This window comes from Parambassis ranga, chromosome 16 (assembly GCF_900634625.1).
Source record: "Parambassis ranga chromosome 16, fParRan2.1, whole genome shotgun sequence".
Classification (NCBI taxonomy): Eukaryota; Metazoa; Chordata; class Actinopteri; family Ambassidae; genus Parambassis; species Parambassis ranga.
The window spans coordinates 1,222,567-1,248,024 of record NC_041036.1 but is presented as its reverse complement, the minus strand read 5'-3'; the positions used below and the strand labels follow the sequence as shown (position 1 = coordinate 1,248,024).

Genomic DNA, 25,458 nt, shown 5'->3' with positions numbered 1-25,458 from the left:
AAGTATCACGTCGCTAGCGGCCGCATTTGCGTTCAGACCTGAGCCAGATGTAAGCCAATCCGGCTAGATCCACCTCCGAGAGGTGGACCGAGATCAATATCCAGATTCGTGTTGTTCAGACTCAGAAAAAAAACCTATCCGGATATATCCAGATACGGCCCGAATCCCGCTCTAACCGGATTTCACTTTCCCCAGTGTGAACGGGGTCTAAGTGTCCTGACTGAAAACAAGCAGAACCATCATTTTCGGACAGGAAAAAGCAGCAGTGTTTGTGTAATCCTTCACACTGCCAGAAGGGGGAGACGACCAATCCACAGTGTAGCTTTAAGTAAAAATAGAGTCAGTACAGGCTGCAGAGCAGTCTTTATATTCTGGAATTTGGCCCTTTCAGAGCCATCATGGCGGTATGAAGACTTCCTCGGTAAGGTCTCATTATTCTGGTGTCCAAATATGATATTCCCAAAATAATCTTTACACACACACACACACACACACATATATATATAACACGTCTGCTGTTTGCTGCACACAGATTATAATTCCATACATGCGTAAAAAGAACTTTAGGCTCTTTACCTTCAAACAGAAATAATCCTGCTCATTTACCACCTGCAGCCTCCTCTGCTCAGCTGTACCTGTTTTAATCCTGCAGCAGGTCCCTGAGTGGACGCCCTCCTCCTCTCTCTCATCCAAACGTGTGGACAGAAACCTCCAGGAGTCTGTTTTTCCTCCAGGAGTTCAGAGGACAGTCTGAGCGATCCTCCTGAACAGGATCGACGTCCTGCTGAACAGGTGGGGAGTCGCTGGGAACGATAACAGAGAGAGGTCTGGATTTTTGACCACACGAGGGACTGTTCAATATTACATAAGGGTCTCCGATTTCTCTGATACATAAAACAGCCGCAGACACAGGACCTTCCATCATCTGAGCTGGAGTTATTCATCGATGTATAATGCAGCGAGGCGCGGGGGATACAGAGCGACACACACATGACAGCTGACAGTCAGATATGAGCTCTCGTCCATCAACTTTATTTACTCCGACATGTTTTCATGTCGCTGCTCCATCCATTCATAATAAAGAGGTTATTATTAGCTACAGAGGAAACTTCCACTTTTAGTCCTCTTCATGTGTCCACTCAGGAAGTGATGGATGGCACCACACTATCCAAAGTTATTTATATTTCCATAATTTTGTTCTAAAAAATGTCCAAAAAAAATAATAAATATCAAAGGAAGCTTCTAGAATTTTTTGGTTTGCCAACAACTGGTCAAAATATAATTAGTTTAACACACTCCAGATAAATATAAATTAAATTATTTATTAAAAATTCAAAGAAATTCCCCTAAACTCATCATAAAACCTTCATTTTTCTTTTTGTTGACAAATAAAAACAAAAACCAAATAAAGAGAGGAAACAGAGCACCATCTTGAAATACAATGAGAATTTATTCAAACGGTGCAAAAAAATTATAATAATTATAATAATAATATTAACCTAACATAAACTCTGATGTTCTTTCTATCCAGATTGCACAGCTGTCACACAGCCACCGGGGGCGCTGCTCTCACACGAATGAACGAAATCAAAACAGAACAAAACAGGAACGACTGAAAAGTTCAAATAATGCACAAACTTGGTAGAACGCTTTGCAATTTACATGCAACACTTCCAGTCCCATGCAACTAACCGAGTAATCCAAGGTACCGTTACTGATGACGGTGTCGCACATTATATTTATATATAAAATATATATATATATATATATATATATATATGTATATACCGGGTCAGCTGTGTGGCAGGAATACAATGAATTCTGATCCGTTTGTTGTTTGTCTGTGTAGCGGGGAGATGTGATGTCTCTGCCATGTTTGAGCATGAGTGTGGTAGAAAATAAACAAACAAACAAACAAACAAACAAAATGCATAAAAACAAACAAATAAAAGCCTGGACCATGTGAGAAAGAACATCCTAGAAATGATCTGAACTAAACATTCCACAAGGAAACCTATTAAAAAATCTCACTATAAATATAAATTCTCAAATCGTAGGTCAGCATCGAGGACATTAGTTCACAACGAGAGCCTGTCTGAAGGAGGAAGAGGAGGAGGAGGAGGAAGAAGAGGAGGAGGAGGAGGAGGAGGAGGAGGAGGAGGAGGAGGAGGAAGAGGAGGAGGGGGAGAAGGAGGAGGAAGAGGAGGAGGAAGAAGAAGAGGAGGAGGAGGAGGAAGAAGAAGAGGAGGAGGAGGAGGAGGAGGAGGAAGAAGAGGAGGAGGAGGAGGAAGAAGAGGAGGAAGAAGAAGAGGAGGAGGAGGAGGAAGAAGAAGAGGAGGAGGAGGAGGAGGAAGAGGAGGAGGAAGAAGAAGAGGAGGAGGAGGAGGAGGAAGAGGAGGAGGAGGAGGAGGAGGAGGAAGAAGAGGAGGAAGAAGAGGAGAAGGAGGAGGAGGAGGAGGAGGAGGAGGAAGAGGAGGAGGAGGAGGAGGAGGAGGAGGAGGAAGAGGAGAAGGAGGAGGAGGAGGAAGAGGAGGAAGAAGAGGAGGAAGAGGAGGAGGAGGAGGAGAAGGAGGAGGAAGAAGAGGAGGAGGAAGAGGAGGAGGAGGAGGAGGAAGAAGAGGAGGAGGAAGAGGAGGAGGAGGAGGAGGAAGAAGAAGAGGAGGAGGAGGAGGAGGAGGAAGAAGAGGAGGAAGAAGAGAAGGAAGAGGAGGAGGAGGAAGGAGGAAGAAGAGGAGGAGGAAGAGGGGAGTCGCCTTCCACAGCTACCAATTCAACCCCAAAGATCCAGGCTCGTCATCACCTCCTTCCAACAACATACATTCTTACCCTTTTAAAAACACTGTAAAACTTTGGGCTTACAAAAATAACTCGCAACATATTTGTACAACCTTTCACTGGTTTTCTTTTGTAATACAAAACAAACGTGTTCGTAGCCTGTCGAGATGCTTCTGAGGCAAATTATTACTTTAGAAGGGAGGGAGGAGGAGAACGCACACACGAACACAACAAACAGGCATCACCCACGCCCGGAGAGCGCCGAGCGCATGAACGCATCAGGACACAGAAACACGGCAAACCCACGTCCTCTGGGAAACAGCAAGAATCGAAGTGTGTTATCGTCATTAGTGTCACTTTAAATGCACGGCAAAAACAGAAACAACCAAACGAACCCCTCCTCGGCCTGCGTACGGTAGTGTTACATGATGTTAAACATTATTTTAATGTCTGTAGTTTGGGAGAAAAAAAGGACAGGAGGGCAAACACAGAGAAAAACAAAACGAGAGCGCCCTCACATGGGCAAGGCAGTGACTTGCATACTAAATTGTGCTTTTCAAAAGATCTACAGGTGTTTTAAATGATTCCTCATCTATAAAGGGGCAATAAAAACTATGACTTAAGTAAATTTAGTAGTCATTCAGGCAGAAAAATTCTGAAATTTCAAGGAAGACTCGAACGCAACGTGAGCCCATATCAAAAGCAATAATAATAATAATAATAATAATAATAACTCGGGGCAGTAGTCGAACAAGCAGCTGCAGGCGGCAGAGCAAGCAGCCGAGGACAGACGCTGAAACAAGGCAACAAGTCAGACCGACATCGCTGAAAACCTTCAGGCCCCTGGTGGTGGCAGTGTCTGCGGGGAGGGTCCGGGGGACGAGTCTGTATCTACGGACGTCAGGAAAGTGCTTGAATTTGTGCAAAAAGCGGCTGGATTCGCCAGAAATGAAGAACGACGATGACTGCAGCGACAGAGCGAACATCCAGCAGACCGCCGGCGTCACTGACACAGAACCTGGAGGCGACCGCGCTGCTGTTTTTTTTATTATCATGCTGAGTACGGTGGCTGAGAGAGGTCACTACAACCGCAGCTTCAGGAAACACACACAGAAACAGCTGTGACGACACACGGGGACACAACAGAAATGTTTCCGGTCGACCGACGTGGTGTCAGTCAGTGTTTGTTAGGATGTTAAGGATGCTGTCGCTTTAATTTCAGATGTAATTTTACATTTTATTAAACATTTCAGCACACCCCTTTGCTGACGTGGTGCGTTCAATAACTGCAGTCCTGATGCATTCACTGTCACTTCAATCATTCCAGCTTCTGACTGCTGAAGCTGGGACTTCAAAGTTGAAACCAGAACAGTTGTATTCTGGAAAAACAACAAGCTTTTGTCGTGATGACAAAACTGTAAAATTGACCCTTTCACTGTCACGACTGTTGGACAATTCAAGGGTACACGAGTATTTCTGAGAACTGCTCTTCACTTTAAGTATAAAAATAGAAGCTGCAGCATGGTTAAAGGGATCATTTCCATCATCACGAGCATCACATGATCTCTGTCCGTCCTCTAACGTGTGAAGATCCCTGGAAACATTTCTGTTGTGTCTTCCTTTTTTACGGCTGTTTTGTGTTTGCGTGCTTCTTCAGAAGCTGCGCTGAGCGCTGAGCTCTCTCTGCTTCCAGCCTCACGTCTGTCTGACATCTCAGAAATATGATGAAATCATTTGACTTGCATCGTGTCTCCAAAAAAAGAAAAAGAAAAACAAAAACTTTAGACTCTGTCATCTACTGCAGGCCACAAATATCCAACAACACTGTCAGAGAAACAGGAAGACCTGATCGAGAAGAGGCGCATCGTACCACAGTGCTGCGCGTGGTACTGCGGCGTGTTTGTTCGGCCAGTCATGTGACCCAGTCTGACATCTTCATACTCCAATTTACAGATACAGTAAAAATGCTAACAGTGCAGAGCAGTGGACCTGTGTGTTTGCTTTAGCACCGCATTAGCATCGCTGTTTTTTCCGAGGTACGTATGACCCAAGCATCTGGCAATAGTAGTGTAGTGTGTAACACTGAAATGACCCTAAACAGACTTCACTTGGAGACGCTCTGTTTGTGCTTGCATCGCTGTGTGTGTGTGTGTGTGTGTGACAGTGCATGTACTGTATGTGTATGGGCGCCTGCCATTATACATTCTCTCCATCAGGAGACAGTAGCAAGGCGTTCAACTCGAAATCAGAGGAGAGCCTGTAGTCCTCACACACACACACACACACACACTAAACGCCTGCATAAGAGCCACAGCAAAATGTAACAGAAGTGCAGTTAGTTTGTCCTACGTTAATCCACCCTGTTTACTCTGTCAACAGGAAATGACATGACTAAAAAAGAAAGAAAACAAAACAGGGAGGGAGATGGTCGCCTTTCCGTCTCCTTTCTGAGGCTGATCTGCTCCAGTCAACAAAAAAAAAGGCCACTCATCAAATTCAAGCCGCAGCGAGGTCCGTTCAGAACCTGTGGATGGCTGGTTCCGTCTCCCTCTTCTTCAGCTCCTCCCGGTAACAGTAGGAGCAGTAGTTGCCCGTTTCGGGGTGTCCGTAGTAGGTGCAGCTTGGTGTCCTACAGCGGCTGGACTGCAGGCTGACCAGACCGCCCGCGCTGCCCAGAGAGTAGTGTCTGATTGGGGGCTGCCCGCTCCGGGAGTCCAGGTTGGCGGTTATGTCCCGGAAGCCGTTGGTGTAGTTCCCCGGTTCGGCTCCGGGGTAGTCCGGCGGGTCGAACTCAGGGGGGTACGAAGGCGCGAGACGAGAGGGGCTGAGGGAGGAGGGGCCCTGTGTGTTTGTGTACTGGGGGTGTGGGGGGAGGACCTGTGTGGCGGGGCAGTGCCGGGGGAGGGTTGCGTAGGAGGGGAGGCCGGGGTAAGAGGTTGCTGGGGAACCGCCGGCAAGCTGACGTCGAGTGTCCAAGTATCCGTGCATGTGAAGAGGCTGAGCGAGGGGGGCGGCGGCAGGAGGCTGGTCTATGAAGGAAGGCCGGGGGATGGGCACGACCCCCGCGTACATAGAGGGACTCAGAGGCTTGAGTTGGTTAAAAGAGGGCGAGGGGTTCTCCGACAGCTCCTCTTTGGCCTCGTACGGCCGGTAGCTCAGCTCCATGCCTCCAACCACCTCCTTCTTGGGCGGCTGGATGCTGTTCACGACGCCTTTCCTCTCTGCGTCGCGGCGCTGCTGCTCCTGCTCGGCCCGGAAGCGCTCCTCGGCGTCGGCCAGGTAGCGCTGGATCATCTCCTCCTGGAAGGGCTGCCGGTTGCTGGTGGTGAGGAGGCTGGCGAAGATGCATTTCCGTTCCCCTTGCATGGCGGCGCGCAGGATGCCCAGGCTGACCTTCACGTCAGCGCTGTACTTGTAGGTCTCGCTCTCCGTGCTGCTCCCCCCGCTGCTGCTCATGCTGCTTCCTGTTCCGTTGAGGCGCTCGCTGCCTGAGGAGGGGGAGCCTTTCCCAGAGTCCTCCGAGGCGTGGGCTGAAGGCGAGCTGTCCTTGCTGCCCTTCCTCCCCCTGAACGAGCCCTTCTTCTTCTCCCCACCCTCCTGCTTGGCACCTCCGACTCCAGCGTTCTTTCCTGTCATCAGTCCGCCCACGTTTTTCTTCAGCTTGCTGCCCAGGCTCTTTCCAAAGCTGCCGAGCTTGTTGGCCACAGAGTCCGCCCTCTTCTTGTCTTTATCTTTGTCCTTCTCCTTCTTGGTTTTGTCCTTCCCCGTCCCTGCTGAGCCGCTGCAGGAGGAACTTGATGAGGAAGAGGAGTTGTTCTTGGCCAGTGTGCTGCTCCCGTTGACCGTCGACGCTGTTGTGGCGTCTCCATTCCCATTGGAGCTGCTGCTGACCGACTCCTTGTCTGACTCTCCTGAGTCGGGAGGCGTTCGGGCATCCTCTCCTGCTGATGCTGTGGGGGACTCTGGCTGGGCCAGAGGGGCCTGCTGCAGAGCAGAAACATCGGGTCAGAGAGGACAAAAATACAACGTGTTATAACATTTAAAATAATCCCTGAGTGTCAGGAGACTCAGGTGTGGAGGAAAGATATCAGGGAAGTGAGAAGAGTGACTCACGGAGCTGCTTCTTTGCCTACTGATGTCAAAAAACTTTGATGACTCAGTCTCATTTCATAACACTTTAAAGAAGTCAGGTGCCATATTTGGAAAAGCCACGACCCGCACGGTGACGCACTCCTTCAGAAATAACGACAGCTTTCCTGTAGTTAACTGTATGCTGAACTAAACAAGGACTCATCGTCCCACTGAGCAGCCTGCTGCTGCTGCTGCTGCTGCTGCTGCTGCTGCTGCCGGAGAATGTGGCACACAAGAGGACCTTTGTGGCAGCGTTTGCGTGGCGTGACTCTTTGACCTGAACGGCCCGCTGCTGCTGCTGCTGCTGCTGTTTTTAACACACAGTGTGTGCAGCAGTCAGAGTGGAAAAGGAAAGAAATCACAGCCTTGTTTTCTTTCAACCAGAGGAAAACCAAACTCTGGGACACGGGCTGCTGTCGGTCCCCCTTTGATGTGCTCATAAATAATAACCAGAGAAGTTGTTATTGATCGCTCCATCATTAAAAGCAGCATCTCTGCTGTCAGACGATTTAAAATCCTCCACGTCGCAGACATAATATCCCACTCACTCATGTAAGGATGCCATTTGTTATGCGTCATCTGGCAGAGTGAGTGTTAGTATCAGTTTATTTGCCCATTTTCTGCTATGATCAATATCTGGCTGATATGGTTTCGCGTCCCTCGCAGCCTGATCTTTACCTCGCAGGGCAGCGGCAGCCAGGCGACCGTCATGTAGGTGTGCAACATCTGCAGCTTGGCCTCCAAAGACAGAGCCACGCTGGGCGGGGAGAGAGAGAGAGAGAGAGAGAGAAAACAAGTCAGTGAAGGGAGCTGTTCATCATATGTCATACAGCGCATGCGTAAAGATCCAGAGCAGGCGACAGGCACGTACAGGTCTGCTGGAGAGAGCAGTGCCTCGGCTGGTTAAACCTGAGTACTGATTAACATTCAGCAAACATTAACAGCCACTCACATTCTTACATCACCTCCGTCTGAGCTAGACATCCAGTGTCCTGACGTAAATCAGGCGGACGGTTATTTTTACTGAGTCACTATTCCGGTGCCTCATTCACAGAAGGTACTTAGAGCTAATCTTATTGTCAGTGGCAGTGAGTGTCGCTAATCTGAAGTCAGGGGTCAATCCCCACACACGACGCTCGGTGCTCATGAGCAGCTGTAAGCTGTGAGGTACGCTCATGCAAGTCGACACGTGACTCTGTGATGTGTTTTATTTTTTTTTACCTTGCCAGCATCACATTGTCCGTGTCATCCTTCCCCCACTCCCAGTCCTTCCCTGGATCCACGGCGAAGTGCAGAGGCAGCATTTTGTGCTCCGAGTCAGTCAGAGGGATCACAACTGCGGGTCGAGACGAAAGAGAGGAAAGATCCCAGATTTTACATTTCACTCACAGACTCTGACTTAACCCGCTCTGGGAGGTTGGACACATTTCTATTTTTGAGCTTCAAGGGTCACTGTATACACACACACAGGAGGGATTTTATCTAAGGAAGTGAACGTCCGGTGGGATTTATGCACGTATGAACAACAAAAGTTAAGAGTGGCTCCAATAAAATCTATATTTCCATGATAATAACTGTGGATGGATGCAGGGTATCACCTTGCTCTTTGGAGCTGTCCTTTTGCTCCATGGACACCAGGGCAGAAAAGTGCGCCTGGTCGTATGCCAGGACGAGGGGGGAGCGATGGCACTTGGCAGCTGGCACTTCCAGTGGTAGGTAGATGCCTCCGAACGGAATGGGAGCAAAGGCTAGAGGGAGAGGAACAAGGACATTTAGATATCTGGAAAAAGGCTGAGAGGATCAGCTGCCGTGTACGCTGTGGAGCCGTGCATGGAGTGGTAATAGAACAATATGGCTGCCTGACTGCAGACACCCTCACCCTCTCCTCCCGAGTCTCTCAGCATGGTGTCTGCCACCACCACAATGGGCCTTCTCAGGACGTGAGCCAAGACAAAGACGTGGAACTCCTCTAGACTCTCGTAAACCGGCTCATCTGAGGACTCCGCTCTGCAAAGACAGCGACAACACATGAGCCGCGTGCAGAACAGGACTTTCAACTTTCTATGGCGACTTGATAATCTGTATAATAAACCTTATGCTTATCACAGTGAAGGGAGTGACTGAGAGCCGGACCACCCAGTCCTGATTGTGTGTTCATGAATAAAAACATGAGTGTGACCACGTCTGGGTGGGTTAACAGACGCTGCATTGTCCCCGGCCCGGGCCTTACCCGTTGGTGCCGTTGGTGCTGTAGTGTATTCTCGGCTCGCTGGAGGCGAGCTTCAGCAGCTCATTCCACTCTTTCTGCCACTCCTCCTCCGTGTACACCAGGCCAGACTGAGGAGAAAGGAAGGACACGCACATATATCTGCCATTTAGAGAGCGAGTGTCAAATGTCACAGAAGCATGCTCTGACGTGGTGGCGCCTCACCACAGGGTGACACTCTGACAAAGGAGCCGGCAGCACAACACTAATAAATATCAGGTTAAACTCCCATATATGGGCACAAGGACACACATACATATATATTTTACAGTTACACATACTGGCATCACAAAGTTTTGTGTGTAGCCACAGCTGTGGGAGAACAGTCGTCACTGTGTGGTGTCAGCGTGCCACCTCCACCTACTTCAAAATAAACACACTGTGTGCTGTAACGCCTGTTTTCTAGGAAAAGTACGCTGCTTTCACAACTCCAACGAGTTTCCTGCTGGTGTTGAATATAGTACCAGCGCTGGGCGGAGACTCTATGGCTGACAGATCATGTGGTTAAACCATTGACAGTAAAAACTATGGACAGAGCTTCTGTGACGTCACCCGTTTGTTTCTGAAGAGCCGTTCTGAGGCTCGGTGGGAGGTTCCAGGACGTTGATGGCCGCCGCCATGTTGGCAGCGTCACGTCCGCCAAAACTCCAAATATGGACAAAGAGGGGGAGCACGAGCGGGGTTTAGGGGGGCGGGCGATCGTGGAAGCAGGAAACTCACGCTGTGATACGTCAACCGTCTGTCACTCAAGCGGCAACGCCCATAATTATGCGTAATTTAAGTCCGAATACACTTGAAACTAGTGGGTTGTAAAAAAATTCACCCCCCGTACAACTGACACTAGAAGGAAACTAATCATCTGAGACCAGAGTGGTTTTTTGTACCAGGCTGTAAACATGTTCATTTCTGCTGTGAAGTCGGCCATTTTAACATGGGAGTCTATGGGAAATTACTCGCTTTTGGAGCCAGCCCCCAGTGGTTGCAGCATGAACTACAAGTTTTGACACTTCACATGGGCTTCCACTTTGAGCCCCACGAAGGTTGCCGCTTGACACCAACGCACACTAACAGAGGTGACCCCAGGAACTACCCGGCTCTTTCAGCTCCACCTGCACTACAGCAGCAGATCTTTTAGGGCTTTCAAACACACAGAGGTTGAATTAATCTGAAATAAAAAGGAATCAATACTGATTAATTGATTAATTTACACCCTCCTAAAACGGAGCTGTCGCCGGCGACAGAAACTGACATGTGCTGTTCAAACTACCGTAGCTCTGGTTGTGTTCGCACTGTTGAAAAAATCTCAACGGATTCTAAAAGCTGAGAAACGGCTCTTTCAATCGATATTACATTCGTTACGGTAATGACCACACTGCTTGTGTGCCAGGGGCGGGAGTTTTGTGGAGTGTAGGAGAGTTGATGTAAAATAGTTTGAGTTTATTTTTGTACCAGAAAGTTATATTTCATCTGTCAAGAAAAACAGGTAAAATAATGAACACCAAGAACATTTTCTGACAGAATCATTAAAAAAAGGAAAGTAAACTGCTATGATTATAGCAGTGAAAGGGTTAAATCAAGCTTCAGTTGACCCCAGTCTGCCACAGAGAGATGTTCAGGGTCTGTAACGCACCTCCTTGTTCTGCTGAGTCTGCTGCCACCTCCACCTGCGCTTCAGTGCTTCTCTCTCCAGCCCGTGGTCCATCAGCGCGTACAGGGACTTCCGCAGCATCAGGTCTCGGTCGTGGAAGCCCCACATGCCTGCGTTAGAGCACAGAACTGAGTCGGTCTACGCACATCCGCAGGACACAATGAGGAGGTTCAGGACAAAATTATACATGCACACCTGCTGAGTGCCGTTTAAATAGAACCGGGAACACTCACATCTATTATAAGGCCTGCACATTAGCCACGGCATTATTAATTTCCAGGACTACAGTAGGAGCCCTGAGTGGGCCACAGAGGCTAAGTGAGTGTGCACTGCAACGCTGTAAAATGCAATTAGAGCTTATGCTAACAATGAGGCCTTTTTAATGGAGTGTGAACCTGCGTGGTGTCGGGGTCTTACTCACCAAGAGAGGCTGCGTGTAACAGGCAGTTTCCGTCTCCACTCGTCGCCAGGGGCAGCAGACTCTGGCAGTTCGGAACCACCTTCGTCCACCAGTTCAGCCGACCCGCATGCTCCAAGGCCACCATCATCGACTGCTCGATGAGGTCCCTCTCGATGAAGCTGCGGAAGTCGTCCCGGTACACGGTGAGGTCCGGCAGTTGGAACGTGCACAAGGGCGTGTCCAGGAGCGGCTCGCTGCCGCCGCCGCCACCGCCACCGCCACCGCTGCCACCGCTGCCGGTGCTTGAGACGTGAGAGCGGGCCAGGGACACGATGGTGGAGCTGGCGTGAGAGATGCCTCTCGACAGACGCTTCTCTGTGGCTGCTGACAGGAAGTGGCGGGTGAGCAGAGGAGAAGCTGTGACGTGCAATAAATACCGCCGCTCACTGGCCGGCTGCCTCACCTTGCACCACCTCATCCTGGCGGTGGAGAATAGGCCGTCCCACTCTAGCCATCTCTTTTTCGGGAGGCAGGTACGTCCGCTCCTCTGGGAAGGTGTAGGTCAGGTTCCCAGCATGCACCTGTCGCAGCTGCTCAAAGTCACTGAGGGCAGCAGTGAAATCCCAGTTCTTGCCTGCGGAGAGAGGAGGACGCCGACATCTGTCTGAATCCAACCTGAGCCCTGTGTCTGAATTCTGACGCATCATCGATGAGTTTAAATATTTACCAGCGTCTTATCTTATGTAAAGGGCAACGACGCATTCCTTCAGTTGGGCAAACATCAGAATGTGGAGCACGCCTCGGCTCGCCGCTGCACCGCATTACATTTTTAACCTATATTCTTATCTGCAGCTTGTGCTGCTGCTAGGCAACAGGAGTCATGTTTACTCTCCCTGTACTGTCCTTCCATTAGTGTTTGAAAGCTTAATTAACAGGAACCGACTGAGACCACATCCCCAGCAGTCGACATCCTTAAAGGGGCTTTTAATGGAGGTGACAGTGAATTTTACGTCAGCCTCAGCTCGGTGTTTGTGTTGCTGTGAACATGTCTTAGCACCGTCCCCCTTGTGAACTCACCCTCTAGCAGGTCTCTGGCCAATCCTGGTTCAGCTCCGGTGGAACGGACAAAGTCGGACAGGACTGCGTCCATATCCACGGTCATGTGATCATGAATTCACAAGTTGGCAGGAAGCATCCGGGCATAAAAAAAAAAAAAAGGACAACAAACAGGCACTCTGCTGCTCCACGTCAGGACAGCGAGGGTGGAGGAAAGGCGGAGCAGTCCTCTGCCCTCAGCTACTCTACCGACCTCACCTGGAAAAACACAAAGAGCACAGGTAGAGTAAAGGTTAAACTGGCAGCTATGAGCTCATCGGATCCAGGTTAGAGCTGATAAAACCACTTTTCAAGCGTAACTATGCTGTGACCTGGTTGCTTTTGAACTTGACACCTTTTCGCCATCGCCGGTCACACCCATGACACCATCTGCGGCACACAAAGTGCTCCGATCTGCACTGAAACCTTAGAAAAGTCAAGCGACAACACAAGCAGGCCGGCTGCCGTGAGGGAGACGTTCTGTGGTGTCAGTCTGGATCCTGTTTTTAATCGACGGTTCACAATTCAGAGGAGCCGTCAGGGTGATTATTTCAAATCCTGGACGTGAGACCAGGCCCGCCTTCAGATACGACCTGGTCGATGTGTAAATAGACACACGTTTACAGGTCTGTGCAGGAAGGACGAGGCTGAAACCACGTGTGAGAGCCAGCAGCTCATCTGTGTGAAATAAAAGCAGCCAGAATAAAGTGTGAACTCACTCAACATTTAATAAAGATAGTTTTTCATGTCTGCAGTCTGCAGAGACTGGCTGAGACCCGGACAGGCCTCTGACACTGTGAATTTCCTCCTGTTATGTGACAATTATTTAAATTGGTGATTATGTGGCGACGGAACGGCTGAGAGTGTGAGTCACCTCTCCAGTTAGAATCAGAACCCAAGGCTAGTCGGCCATGTGACAGATACAGGAAGTGACTGCTCATTAAATCATATTTGTTGAAGCAAAGAAAAAGTCTTGATCATAAACGTAAAGTAACTTTGTGTGTGGGTCCTGTGAGGACACGGCGATCCTCTAGAAGCTTCCTCGAGCTCCATTAGACGGTTTGACTCCTCAAATTTCAGTGGCAGATACAAAGGACCCACAGTGAGTCGCATCAGTTGAAATCAATACAGAAACATTATCAACACTGGAAGAAAGAGAGAGTCAGCATCAACGGGTTGATGACACAAAGGATGCAGAGGGCAATCGATGCACAGGCGGACAAACGGCACGAATCGAAGCGGACTAAAAGTCTGTGGTTCAGGGCGCAGAGGAACTAAACCGTGTTTGTATGTTTTGGTTCTGTGCACACATGCATGCAAAGCAGGGACACCAACACAATCAGTGTGTGGATCGAAAATCTACCTACAGTCATCTCTTCCCATCGGCCTCGTGGCTCATCCACCACCCGATGTTCCTGCCTCATCTCTGACTCAGTGAACCCTTTTCCACTGCACCTGATGAGTCACGAGTTTACTCTCCTTACACCTCTCTCTCTCTGTCTTTCTCGCCTCACGCTCTCTCTCTCTCTCTGCCTCCCTGAGTCTTCCTTTTATCATTATTAAAAGCTGCACAGTCAGGCGTGTAGCAGAGGAGCAGACTTCCTCCACCAGCAGAGTACATTTCCAGATCCTTCTCTGCACAGTCAGCCACTCCTGCAGGGTCTCCGAACGTTCACGCAGTGTGTCGGCTCGGTGGCGTTAAGATCAGCTGATCGGTGTGATCATCACTACACAACATGACTTTAGATCGCTCATTCAGACTCAACACAGCGGATGTAGTTTGGATTCTTGACCCGACAACAGCGCCGCATAAAAAGCGCACACATGGGGCTGAGAGTGTTGCTATAGGTACCAGAGAACAGGAAGTCCTGCCTTTAAAAAGCAGTTTATACTCTGGATTTTATAGTTTACCAAGAAGGCAATCCTCAGGAAACATAACCTGAGAGGAAATAAATATTTATTTGAACTGACTGAAGATCATTTTCTTTGCTCACCGTTGCTCATGACACGCTAGCTGGATAGACTGACCTCCATTGACTAAGCTAAGCGTAGCGTAGCGTAGCAAAGTCTAAGATGTGATAAGCTCTTGCTGATTAGGTCTACTGTGCACGTCTGTATCAGTGAGAAGCCTTTTTAAGGAGCTTCAAGGACTATTGTCATATTTGGAAGGAGATCTAAAACAGGATCAACGTGAGTCATTTGACCTCTGTGACCCTCAGACGGAGCTCAGTGCGTGCTGGATGCTGCCTTGTTTTTGGTGGACAGATGCGGGACGCAGGGAGCCCCACAAACACCAGACTGTCAAGCACGATATAAGCTGAAAAATATGACTTCCAAATGTCCATCCCACCGATGCAGACAGAAACCTGGGATGTGAATGTTTGCAGTTAATATCACTGAAAATTCTCCAGCTGCCTCTCAGTTTGAGATAAATCCTCAAAGGTCACAGTTGTGGTAAATGAGACGGTTTCGCCCTTTGGAGGATTTCCTATTTGTGTTAGCAGCTGTCAGACCAGGCTGCTCCTGTGTTGAACCCACGGTTACACTGAAGGAAATTAACCTGTGACACTATGACAGTGAAGCACACTGACACCACATAAATAAAAAAGAGGAAATGATGATAAAAGTGCTGTGGACACCATGTACTCAACAAAAGTCCAGCTGTTGTCACTGCTGTAACGCCGGCCATTCCTGTCAGCCCACTCTGATCCATCTGATGTAACGTCACATGGTGGGTCTCCCTCAGAAAAACACTTATGTCTAAATATAACTATACCTAGAAATCTAATTATTCCTCTAATGTTAGCAGCTGGATCAGACTTACTAAGATATAAAACAACATAAGCAGTTATCAAAAATCATGTACACACACGACATGTTCAAGAAATGAGTAAATTATATTTCAACCTTTTTTTTTGGTCATTTTTTTTCCAGCAACAAAAGACAAGAAAGACCTTGTGTGGATCTCTGGCTAATGTTAGCGTCCCTGCTGCCAGCACGGGCCAGTCAGTGATTTGTATCTGGGATGGCTGAGCTTTTGTCTGGCAGGACGGCTTACGTAACAGGAGCTGCTGACAACACGTGGGCGCTGAGCTGAGGGGCTGGGAGAATGGCCTGGATCGCCGAGGGAGACAGAGAGGTCGCCACAGCCCACTGCGTCAGCCCTCTGTGGGCCGACGGCGAGGGTCAATTAGCTGCTTGTTTCTGCCGAGCCTGTCGATTATTTCTGGAGGAAGTGTTTTTCTATAATGTTCTCATGGAATGAGAACGCCTTCACACCGTCGCACTGGGCGCCACTGTTGACTGCTCTCACAGGACTGTGGATTTAAAGGTGCAACAAACAAACAACAGTCTGTTTACACAATCAGCTGCCACGAAATGTATTGATGGTTAAGTCATCACTTCCTGACACGACAAAATGTCCTAAACAATTTTGATATTGGAGGGTTCCCCTCCCCTTTATTTTCTGTATAGCGCCAGATCACAACAGAAGTCATCTGTTACCTTTCCTCTTGAGGTCTACACCTTGTTCTTTAAACTAAACAGCTGTGTGTTATTGATCTTATTTACACCTCAGCATGTCATTTCTGTCTCTACATGGTCGAATGTTTACGATTATACACTGACTTAGCTAAGCTAGCGGTTGTGACAATCCTCACTTATCGCTTCTATTATACCCCGTTCACACTGGGGAAAAAAATGTGGCTTAAGCAGGATTCGGCCGGATCCAGATCAATCCAGATGTGTTTTTTTCTGAGTGTGAACACCTCGAATCCGGCTGAATCCAGTTTGATTTCAATCCGGCTAGATCCACCCACGAGAGGTGGATCTAGCCGGATTGGCTCAAATGTGGCTCAGGTGTGAACGCAAATGTGGCGAGCGAATCCGGCTAGCGACATGCTACTTCCGGCTAGCGACATGCTACTTCCGGTTCACTGGGCGCGACACGGGACAAAAAAACGCATGCGCACACGCGGTCCTACTGCGGCCTGAACGGCCTCTGTATATTACGAGGCGCCACCTAGTGGTTTGGAGGACCGCAAACACGCTGGATGAAGCCGGATTGAGTGCGGACACAAGTGTGTGCTAGCCAGATTTGAAAATAGGTCTGAACGCATCCAGCTTAAAGGCTGTCTGGGCTCAATCCTACTCTAGCTGGAATGACTTTCTCCAGTGTGAACGGGGCCTTAAATAACCCAACGTCTCTGACATTTCAATTAGGGCTGCAACAAATATCAGCCCGCGACCGTCTCCATGCCCGGCGCCAAAACTGTGTGTGTGTGTGAGAGTGTGTGTACGCCTCACCCGCGTTTCGCGGCCTCTAACACCCGAAACACTGTTCATCCCGCTACGCCACGAGAGAATCATCCCCGATGACGTCACTAACGAGTCATCGAGTACTAAATTCGATGCATTTTGCCCTCGAATATTACTCGAGTACTCGTTGCAGCCCTAATTTCAATCATTCACTCGTGTCGCTTTGGATCTAAACCAAAAGATGCATGTTGTACTAACCAGGGAAGCTACACCGCCTCACAACAGCTGGAGGGAGTATCATTATAAAAATATTTTATTGATTTAAAAAATATTGTTTTGTATCTAAACGATTTTTGGACAAAGGGAAATTTAAAACTGTGTGTGTAGCTTGCTTGGCAGTCATCAACTGTCAAAACAGCTGCAGCTCTAAAACAAACCAGTTCTGCAGTTTTCCTGTGAAATTTCCAGAAAGAACCAACAACAAACATGGTCAGTGCTGGTGATGTTTGAACGCTAGCATGTAGCAGTTAGCACACATGCTCGCCTCTTGCTGTCATAACACCTAAAATAGTACAAGGCTCATAACGGCAGAACAAGAAGAAACCCGGCTGCAACACTGTTGTTTAGAGTCAAGTCTTCATCTGACCTGCTGCTGATTTCTTGTTTATTTATATTTGATCACATGTTGTGCCTGGCGTGGGCCTGCTCCTCCTCCTCCTCCTCATGGCGGTCTGTGACACAAAGCTGGACACTGTACACCTACAGCAGGTCTCCCATGAAAGAGGGAATCGGGGTCATGGTCTGTGGAGGATTCACCACTGAGGCTTCATTCATCCCGCGGAACACGAGGAAGGAGGAAGAGGGAATCTGAGCAGACGTTTTAACATTTACCTGACCTGAGAATTATTTTATCTGCACAACAAACGAGACGTGACGTCTACAAACGCGTCCGTTCTATTTAAGGTCAGTCGCAGAAACCCTTCCTGTGATCTCAGTGAATGAAACGCACCCGCTCTGCCTTGCAAACCATATAAGTCATGAGATAAGGAACATGAAGTAAGCAAACAGGGTTAGAGCAGTGGGAGTGATCAGTACGACCTGAGTGACCCAGCTCTGATCACAGATGGAGAGAAAACCAAACGCTTCCAGCCTCTACTAAGACTACTCTTTTCAGCCTGCTCCATATAGCTGGCATGAGTTTTTGTTGTGGAGCCTGTGAGGAGCTGCAGTGTGTGAGCTTCAGGTGGTTGCTTCTTGGCAATTACTTGCATCTCCACATGACTGATTCACTTAATCATCCCTTTGTTGTCTGAGTTGTCAGACAAAGTACACGCAATAGGCATGTGCACCAAAAACAGCAGAACACAGGCCGTGCTCCTCTGTTAATTCCCTGTTATCGGTGAGCCGGAGCTTTTGTCCAAACGTTCCAGAAATAGGCTGGGTCCACTGTGCTGTGAACCATCAATCACACCTGACTGCTGAAGGAAACCAGAAGAGGAAGAAAAACAAAGGTGTGGCGAGAAGCCTGTCCTTCAGCTGTCTTTATCTGAGCGGCGCTGTAATCTGGTTACAGACTGAGCCCAGTCAGCCTACACAGACCCATTACATAACATGGGAGCAGCTACAGCTGAGAAGGAGCTTGAGGAGGAAAAAACACCCAGACCTGTACGCAGCTCTTCCAGAGGAGTCAGCAGAAAGCATGGCTCCTATAGGAAGCGCTGCACCGTATAGGAGGCCGAGCTTGGAGCGATGCAGGAATCATCTCCCATTACAGTGCAACATAATTCTGCTTTCCTCACTGACAGTGTCCTGTTGACAAACACAGATAATTATACTCAACGCGGCTTAAAAGAAAGAAAAATATGCTGACCCTGTGAAGCAGAAGCGGAGCGCGCTTCAGCCAATTCTGTAATTTTCTGCACCATCAGTTATCTTCAAGGGCAAGAGGATGCATCACAGCAGCAGTGTAGGCACATCACTCACACACAAAGGCTTGCATAACACCGAACACAAACAATGCACAAGCTAATGTATGGCTGAGACTTAATGTAAACCCAAAAAAACTTCAACTAAACGGAACATTTAGGATCTACATGAGGAGGGGCTGCTGTGGTTTTAGCTCAGAAATCAATACAGTAAATGGGAGTGGGACCATTTCCTTTCATTGGAGACAAATCAATAAAATCCACAGACATGCTGACATGAGGTCTAAAGGAAGTAGTGGACCATTAGAGCTGCTTCATGTGAGTCCAGAGGAGCTTCTTGTGTCTACAGTGAAGCAGAGAATGCAGATGTAGCTGAGCCAGGCCACTTATCCTCTTCCCAAATAAGGACATTCTATTATTCCTCCCCACTCGCCCACACTGCAAGAGCGTCCACACAGCATCCACAAACAACCTGAGAATTTCAGAAATGAGACCGAGTACGTGAGCTTAGCCTCCCTACGGTCAAATTAAAACATGTGGACCCACACGCCAGCTGTGGGGGTCTGTGTTTGTAATGCGTTAGACAACACCAGCCCTGGACCCACACACACAGCTGATGTCAGAGATTCCACACCATGCCTGCCCTCTCTGAGGCCATGCCACTGGAGCGGGTCTCAGCCAAAAGCTGTCCACTCATCAAACAAAAATTTGTGAAGTCCAGCTTCCCTCTCACGGCCCCACTCTGGCTTCAGGGACGGGACGAACCTGGTCCACGTGAACCATGAGAGCTCAAAACAAGGCGAAGAAAGCGAGAGCGGATCTGATTCTGTTACAGGCGAGACACAATATAACACAAGAAACAAGCTAAAAGAAGTAAATGTGCCGTTTGCCTCTTAAAGGAACAGTTTTTTAAACATTTGTCAATATGAAAGAAAATCAATCTTCCTGTTGTTTATTTCTGCAAGAAGCAGAAACTGACCGACCTGAACATGGGACAACACCCACCTGATGGATGCGGTCAGTCGACTTATATGGTCCCACTATTTGAGGTGAAGACTTGGTCAAGGACAGGGCACAAATGTGTCCTCATCAGTGGACGAGCTTCCACTGTGGACGCTCGCTGAAGCTGAACCCAGCCAGCTGAGAGGGACAGTGTCAGCTTCTATTCATCAGAGTGTCTGATGTCACGGTGAAGCAGCGGCGCATGTAGCAGAGATGTGTGAATCCACTTCATCCACTAATCCTTGAAACGCTCCATAACGCGCCACAGCGTGAGACGACAAAGCACACACACACACACACACACACACAGGATGTGTGTCCTTCACTGGTTTCTGTGCTTCAGCATGAATTTTTCATTATTTGTTGACATTCTTCTGGCCAAATAATTCATCAATTAACTGACAGATTGCTCAGATAGAAAAGTAATTAATAGTTATAGCTCTGAATGTGTTCATTCACAGACAACACTTCAAGCTAACAGGCTACACTGAGCAGTGAAAACAAACACGGGGCGTTTTTAAAAACACGTTCTATTATTATATAAAACAGACACGGATGACTTCAGCACGCCATGCGAACGAAGCTTCAGGGCACCTATACACGCCGGCCGGCCGGCCTCAGAGGTTCCCGGGCCTGCGCCCAGAGGCACGGCGCTGCAGCCCGGCCCGGTGACCACCAGCCGAGGAGCGCTAATTAAGTGAAGCAGGCTGCTGCTGTGCAGACAAGTGGCATTCCCACACACACACAGCAACGACACACTGCGCTACACAACGTGATGGATGCTGGCATCTGATCCACAAAAGTGAGTGAGAGAGGTGAAAGCTAATCCAGCATCCATACACGGCGGCTTCAGGAAGGTGCACGAAAAGAAACAAGAACACGACAGCAGAGAGAGGTGTGTGTGTGTGTGTGTGTGTGTGTGTGTGTGTGTGTGTGAAGGACCTGCTATCAGCGTGTTTCCTAAACTCCGCGCTCTGTGGGTGAGGAGGAGTCCTCGTTTGGCCTCTATTGATTGTTTTTAGCCTTTGTTCAGGAATGCGAGCCGCTGCATGTGAACACCGCCTACCTGACGAGAAGCAGAGGGCGGAGAGATTAAATAAAGAATAAACCATATTAATGCAAGTGTTATGACTCAGTACAGTGATAATTAATATGATGAAGCTGATACTGTGGGAACACGACAGTAACTAAAATTATCACAAGATTTACTTAAAAATAAAAATAACAGACACAAAGTTTTTGGCTGATCTGCAGGTAAACTGCCAAATAAACAGCAATAATTAAAGATTCACAGCGTGCACAGCTCCTATTTTTTCCCAGTATTGGTAACAGCTGTGTGTTAAATGTTGTATATACTGACTCCAGTCCGGGTTCAGGACTTTATGTTGCAGTAAACACAAACATAAACGGAACATTCCGGCTCTGCTGAGGGTTTAACTTCACGTCGGTAAACCTTCTCTACTTGTTGTGCACAGCTGAAGATCTTCCCCGGCTGCTCCTCGCTCCCCCAGATATGTCCATAAATCCCACCACACACTGAACACGCTTGAGGTCACGGGGTCAAAATGCTGCCAGGTTTTCCTCTTTTTTTTTTTTGCTTCGTATATATAAACAATACGCTTATTATTATAACACATATTAAAAGGCAACGGAGACAACTGCTGCTTTAATTTGCATATCAGCCCTCGAGGAGCAGAAGGCATTTCTTAGATGTGATCTTGCTGCACTGTTTTAGAATTAAGCCCATCCGTTCCACTAAAATTAAAACTGCTAGAAGGTGAAAAAACAAAAACCAAAAAACCAAAATGGATCTATGACGTCCAAGCACCCTCTTACAAAACAGGCCTGAATCAAACATTCACGATCCACTCGTGCCAAGTCATCCTGAACGTAAAGCCAACCAAGCCCGGCGCGATCTGCAGCCAGCGGCTGAACAGGCGCTTAATGCTCATGTGAATCCCCACGTGCTGGGGGCTAGTCCCCGCACACAGCAGGGCGGCTTCACGTCACTCCCTGTGTGATGTCATCCTGGGTGACAGGCTCCTCATTAGCGCTGTGTTTGGGATTACTCCTGCTGTCCTGGATCAACAGTGCAGAGACAGAGAGAGAGTTGAGAGAGAGAGAGAGGGAACGGGCTGAAGGAAGTCTGCACAGGAAAATACACCCCTTTCTTTTTCTTCCTCCACAGACTGAAGCTAAATCACATTATTCGCTTCAATCTGAGCCTGAAATAAACGTCACCCTGTAAGAAAAAGATGGCTGACTTTGTTTACCAAGGCTACCTGCCACTGAAACCTCTTCCTGCAGTTATCTATGCCCACACATATCATTCATGGTAAATATCAGTCATCCATTCACATATAGAGATGCTAGCCATGCTAATAGCTCCATGTTTTTAATGCTAGGCCAACATTATACATTCTCCACTCTGCACAGTATGCAGGGGAGGGAAAGGTGAGGTACCCGATACAGCCAGCTCTCATTACCACGGCTTGTCTTATGGGAGTGGCGACTAATACTGCATTGGATTATGGCTGCTCCGCCGCCGCCACCACCATAAAGCTATATCTTTCCTCATATACCCGCTCCAACCTACGTCTGCTGGCCCTTCTATTGTATAACAACTCTGTGAGTTATCCGAGCATAATCCCACGTCGGCATACTATCCGCAGCACGCTGTTCATAGACAGGCCGGCAGCTGCTAGCACCCAGGTAGATGTCTCAGCTGTGGGTTTGTCCTCCCTGACACACACACACACACACAAACAGCCCCGGGCACTGGCTGTTCGCTGTGTCACAAGACTGGCAGGCAACCAGCCCTGCTGGGGAGGGTGGGGCTCCAGAGAGTTTTATGCCAGTTGCTGCTGTCTGGACACAGAGACTTCTCTGAGACAAGCCACCTATTGATCCCCATCCTGGTGCAAGGGGGGGGAGGGACTCAGGTAGTTTTCTCATCTAGACCACATCTGTTCCTGTCTTTATAACCCATTAAGGACACAGACATGTGACCGGATGGTTTAAAGATAATGAAACATGCGCTGTTTCCCAGAGGAAGCTGTACGCTGTAAACACTTGACACAAAAAGTCAGGCGTTTGTCCCACTAACCTGAAGAAGCACTCATCTACTTACTTATTAATCTGCCCATGTTTTAGAGGATCCTATGGGAACGGCTTCATGGCCAAATGGGCTTGGCTCTGTAACTGATCCCTGACACACACACACACACACACACACACACAGTGAGCAGCTGTTTGGGGGAACCCAGCGAGAGGTGGATTTAAATTTTCATACCCAGCACGGTTACCTTGTGAAACACTATATTTCCCAGGGCAGCCCTCACAGTCACACGTGTCCAGCACCAAACTTTTAAAGATATTAAACCTGTGAGGGAACGCCGCGCTGCGCCGGAAAGACAAACACGTTAAACCGCCTGCTTTATGAAACTGAAGCTCGGTTTATTGCTGCTCTGCCTTTATTTGTACGTGTCACAGCAAAACAGTGTGCACATGACACCGTCGCCACCCAGTCCTGCACCCGGGCAACAATATGGCTGACTCCTCTGCTTTCACCGTGTCACTTTTGACCGGAGCCCATTTGAATGCTGCTGCAGGTCTCCGCATGATATGCAGCAAATACAAGCCACACAGTTTGCATGTGGTTAAAGAAAATTTAACTGGTTCAAAGACGCTGGTTATTTTTATTTTGACACTCTGCCAGATCGGAATCTGAGCTGCATAGGAGAAGGATGCTACACACACCCTACTTAAAATCCATGCCCGGGGTGCTCTCTGTGCTGCTGCTGCTGCTGCTGTGTGCCTCACTATAATACCTTCCTTGAAATGTTGAAGGTTTGCATTATGAGACCTCACACACTCTCACTGTGAGGCCGTACATCATGAAAATGGGTGTCACCTTCCAGGCACAGCGCACAGCTGCAGGAGTGACAGGGAGCTCAGATAAAAGAGGTACAGTGGGGCGTAAAGGGTGGAGCCGTGACTCCTGCAGACTCTCAGGTCTGTGGTTTGACAATCAGCTTTATTTCTGATCATTTTTTAAGACCTAAACCCGCCCCCCATAAACAAGAGCGACAACAATAAATAATAGCTTCTTAAAACCTGCACAAATATGCTGTAAAATAAATACATCTGCACATAGATTAATGAAAAACTGAGTAAGCAACACAGTACATATTTAAAATCATCTAAAAAATGATCAAGTGTGCAAAAACAAAGGAGCCAAACAGCAGCCCCTCTAAGGTGCAGGATATTTCATCATAACAAAGTTCTAGCTAATTATCTGTGGAGGTGTGTCCTTCTTATGCCTCGCTGGGACGGTCTAGTCTTTAAAGGTTTAATCTCTGAGTGGGTCTGTCTTTTGAGGGGATGCAGCTCCTGAACTGGGACACACAGCTTTTGTCAGTATTTACCCCAAATATCTGCAGCAGCAGCAGCCCCAGAAATCCAATATGTGTCCGGCTCTAAAGGTCCCAGCTGCAGCCAGCTGTGTGTTGTGTGTCTTTTACAAGGTTCCACACGCGGTGTGTGAGTCTGTGGGGCAGAGAACTTGTCCCTCATGTCTGTACCTGCAAACAAAGAGTCCAACAACTACAAGAGCTGAATAATTCACAGTGTAACGCAACCCTTGTTGTTGTTGTTGTCGTTGTCGTTGTTGGAGGAAATGATGGAAAATAACCGCAGATAAGAAGCACGGAGCTTTGGGCTCAGCTGAGGTCTGTTGTTGGACATGCAGCCTCTCCATACATGAAAAGAGTCACTGAGATTACAAACGTGACTCAATGTAAACAGTCCTCTCTCTCTAAGCTGCTGACTTAAGTCTATGTTACATCACACATGCACCTTCAAAATAAACCGGGCTCTCTCTGCTAATCTGGATCGTGACTGACAGCTCTCAGAGAGGCAGAGCAGGAAAATGTGAGTTCAACATCTGAACGTTTAAACTTCCTGCTACGTCTGATGATAATAATGATCATAATAATAATAATAATAATAATAATAAAAACAGCAGCAGCGGGTTCTGAGGGGAGCGGACTCTGCCGCTGGTTCCGTCTCGTCCTCGGGGTGGACTCCAGCAGCCTGTTCTGGCTCTGACTATTCTTTGAAACAAAATATCAGCGAACAATACACATGCTTACATAAACGCATTTGAGGCGTTGAGACGCGTGTGCAGCGGTCACACACACACAAACCCACAAACCCACAACTTTTATCAGCACAACCCGAGAGCCCGGCACACACCTGCGGGAACGAGCATCTCACACACAAGTGTAGTGTTGTATATTTTCCATGAAGTGCACCGAACCGCTACGTTTGGCTAGCAAGTGGCTACTTGAAGCCTGGCTAATCAGCAGCTAGTTGCGTTAGCTAACGCTAGTAGCTGGAGTATCCCCTTTACTGCTTACCTTTAGCGGCCTCGCAGATGTTCGTGTCATCGTTCCATTTAGTTTTCCGGTGAGGACCAGGCTGTGAAGAGCACGAACGATCCCACAACTTACGATTTCTAACTTTTTAGCATCTCCATGGGTAGAAGTAGCCGTAAAATCCCACACCGGACCACCGCCGACAAAGTAATTTCTCCACCACTTACAACAACAACGTCAACCGAAGGTTTGGACCCCGCCCCCCTCAGGAAATCCGAGCCAATCAGAGAGAGAAGTTCACTTGATTGACGTGCATTTGAACCAATGGTCGTACAGGGGATGCTGTGACTGATGTTCCTCAGTAGAGTAAACACCAAATTGGAGCGACAGAGAACCAAGCAGCCGTTCGCCGATTGGCTGCAGAGGAATAAAAGGGGGCGGGGGGTGTTTGTACGAGCGGCCTATCAGTGCACCGCAAGCGGCCGGAGTGACAGGTGCCGCGGGCTTGACCGCATAGCAGGGGCGTCACTACGGGCCGGGATGAGGTCATCCAGCATGACGTAACCCCTACGTCATTAACA

At 48.3% G+C, this 25,458-nt stretch overlaps 1 protein-coding gene across 4 annotated transcripts; it reads right to left on the bottom strand.

Annotated features, from left to right (window-relative positions):
• Positions 1 to 3,820: 3,820 nt before the first annotated feature.
• On the bottom strand, positions 3,821 to 25,111 carry otud7b (OTU deubiquitinase 7B). 4 transcript variants are annotated; one of them, XM_028424711.1, is made up of 12 exons: positions 24,920 to 25,111; positions 20,442 to 20,565; positions 12,298 to 12,534; positions 11,684 to 11,854; positions 11,242 to 11,604; positions 10,803 to 10,930; positions 9,137 to 9,243; positions 8,786 to 8,913; positions 8,505 to 8,654; positions 8,128 to 8,242; positions 7,585 to 7,663; positions 3,821 to 6,759 (listed from the first exon to the last, which is right to left on the bottom strand). In XM_028424711.1, exons 3-12 carry the CDS (start codon positions 12,380 to 12,382, stop codon positions 5,293 to 5,295), a joined length of 2,793 nt encoding a protein of 930 aa, XP_028280512.1. In that variant the 5' UTR covers positions 12,383 to 12,534; positions 20,442 to 20,565; positions 24,920 to 25,111; the 3' UTR covers positions 3,821 to 5,292. The 4 variants fall into 4 exon arrangements, with proteins under 4 accessions (XP_028280512.1, XP_028280515.1, XP_028280514.1 ...); XM_028424714.1 differs by having other exon boundaries at positions 11,242 to 11,601; XM_028424713.1 differs by having other exon boundaries at positions 20,442 to 20,561.
• Positions 25,112 to 25,458: the final 347 nt, after the last annotated feature.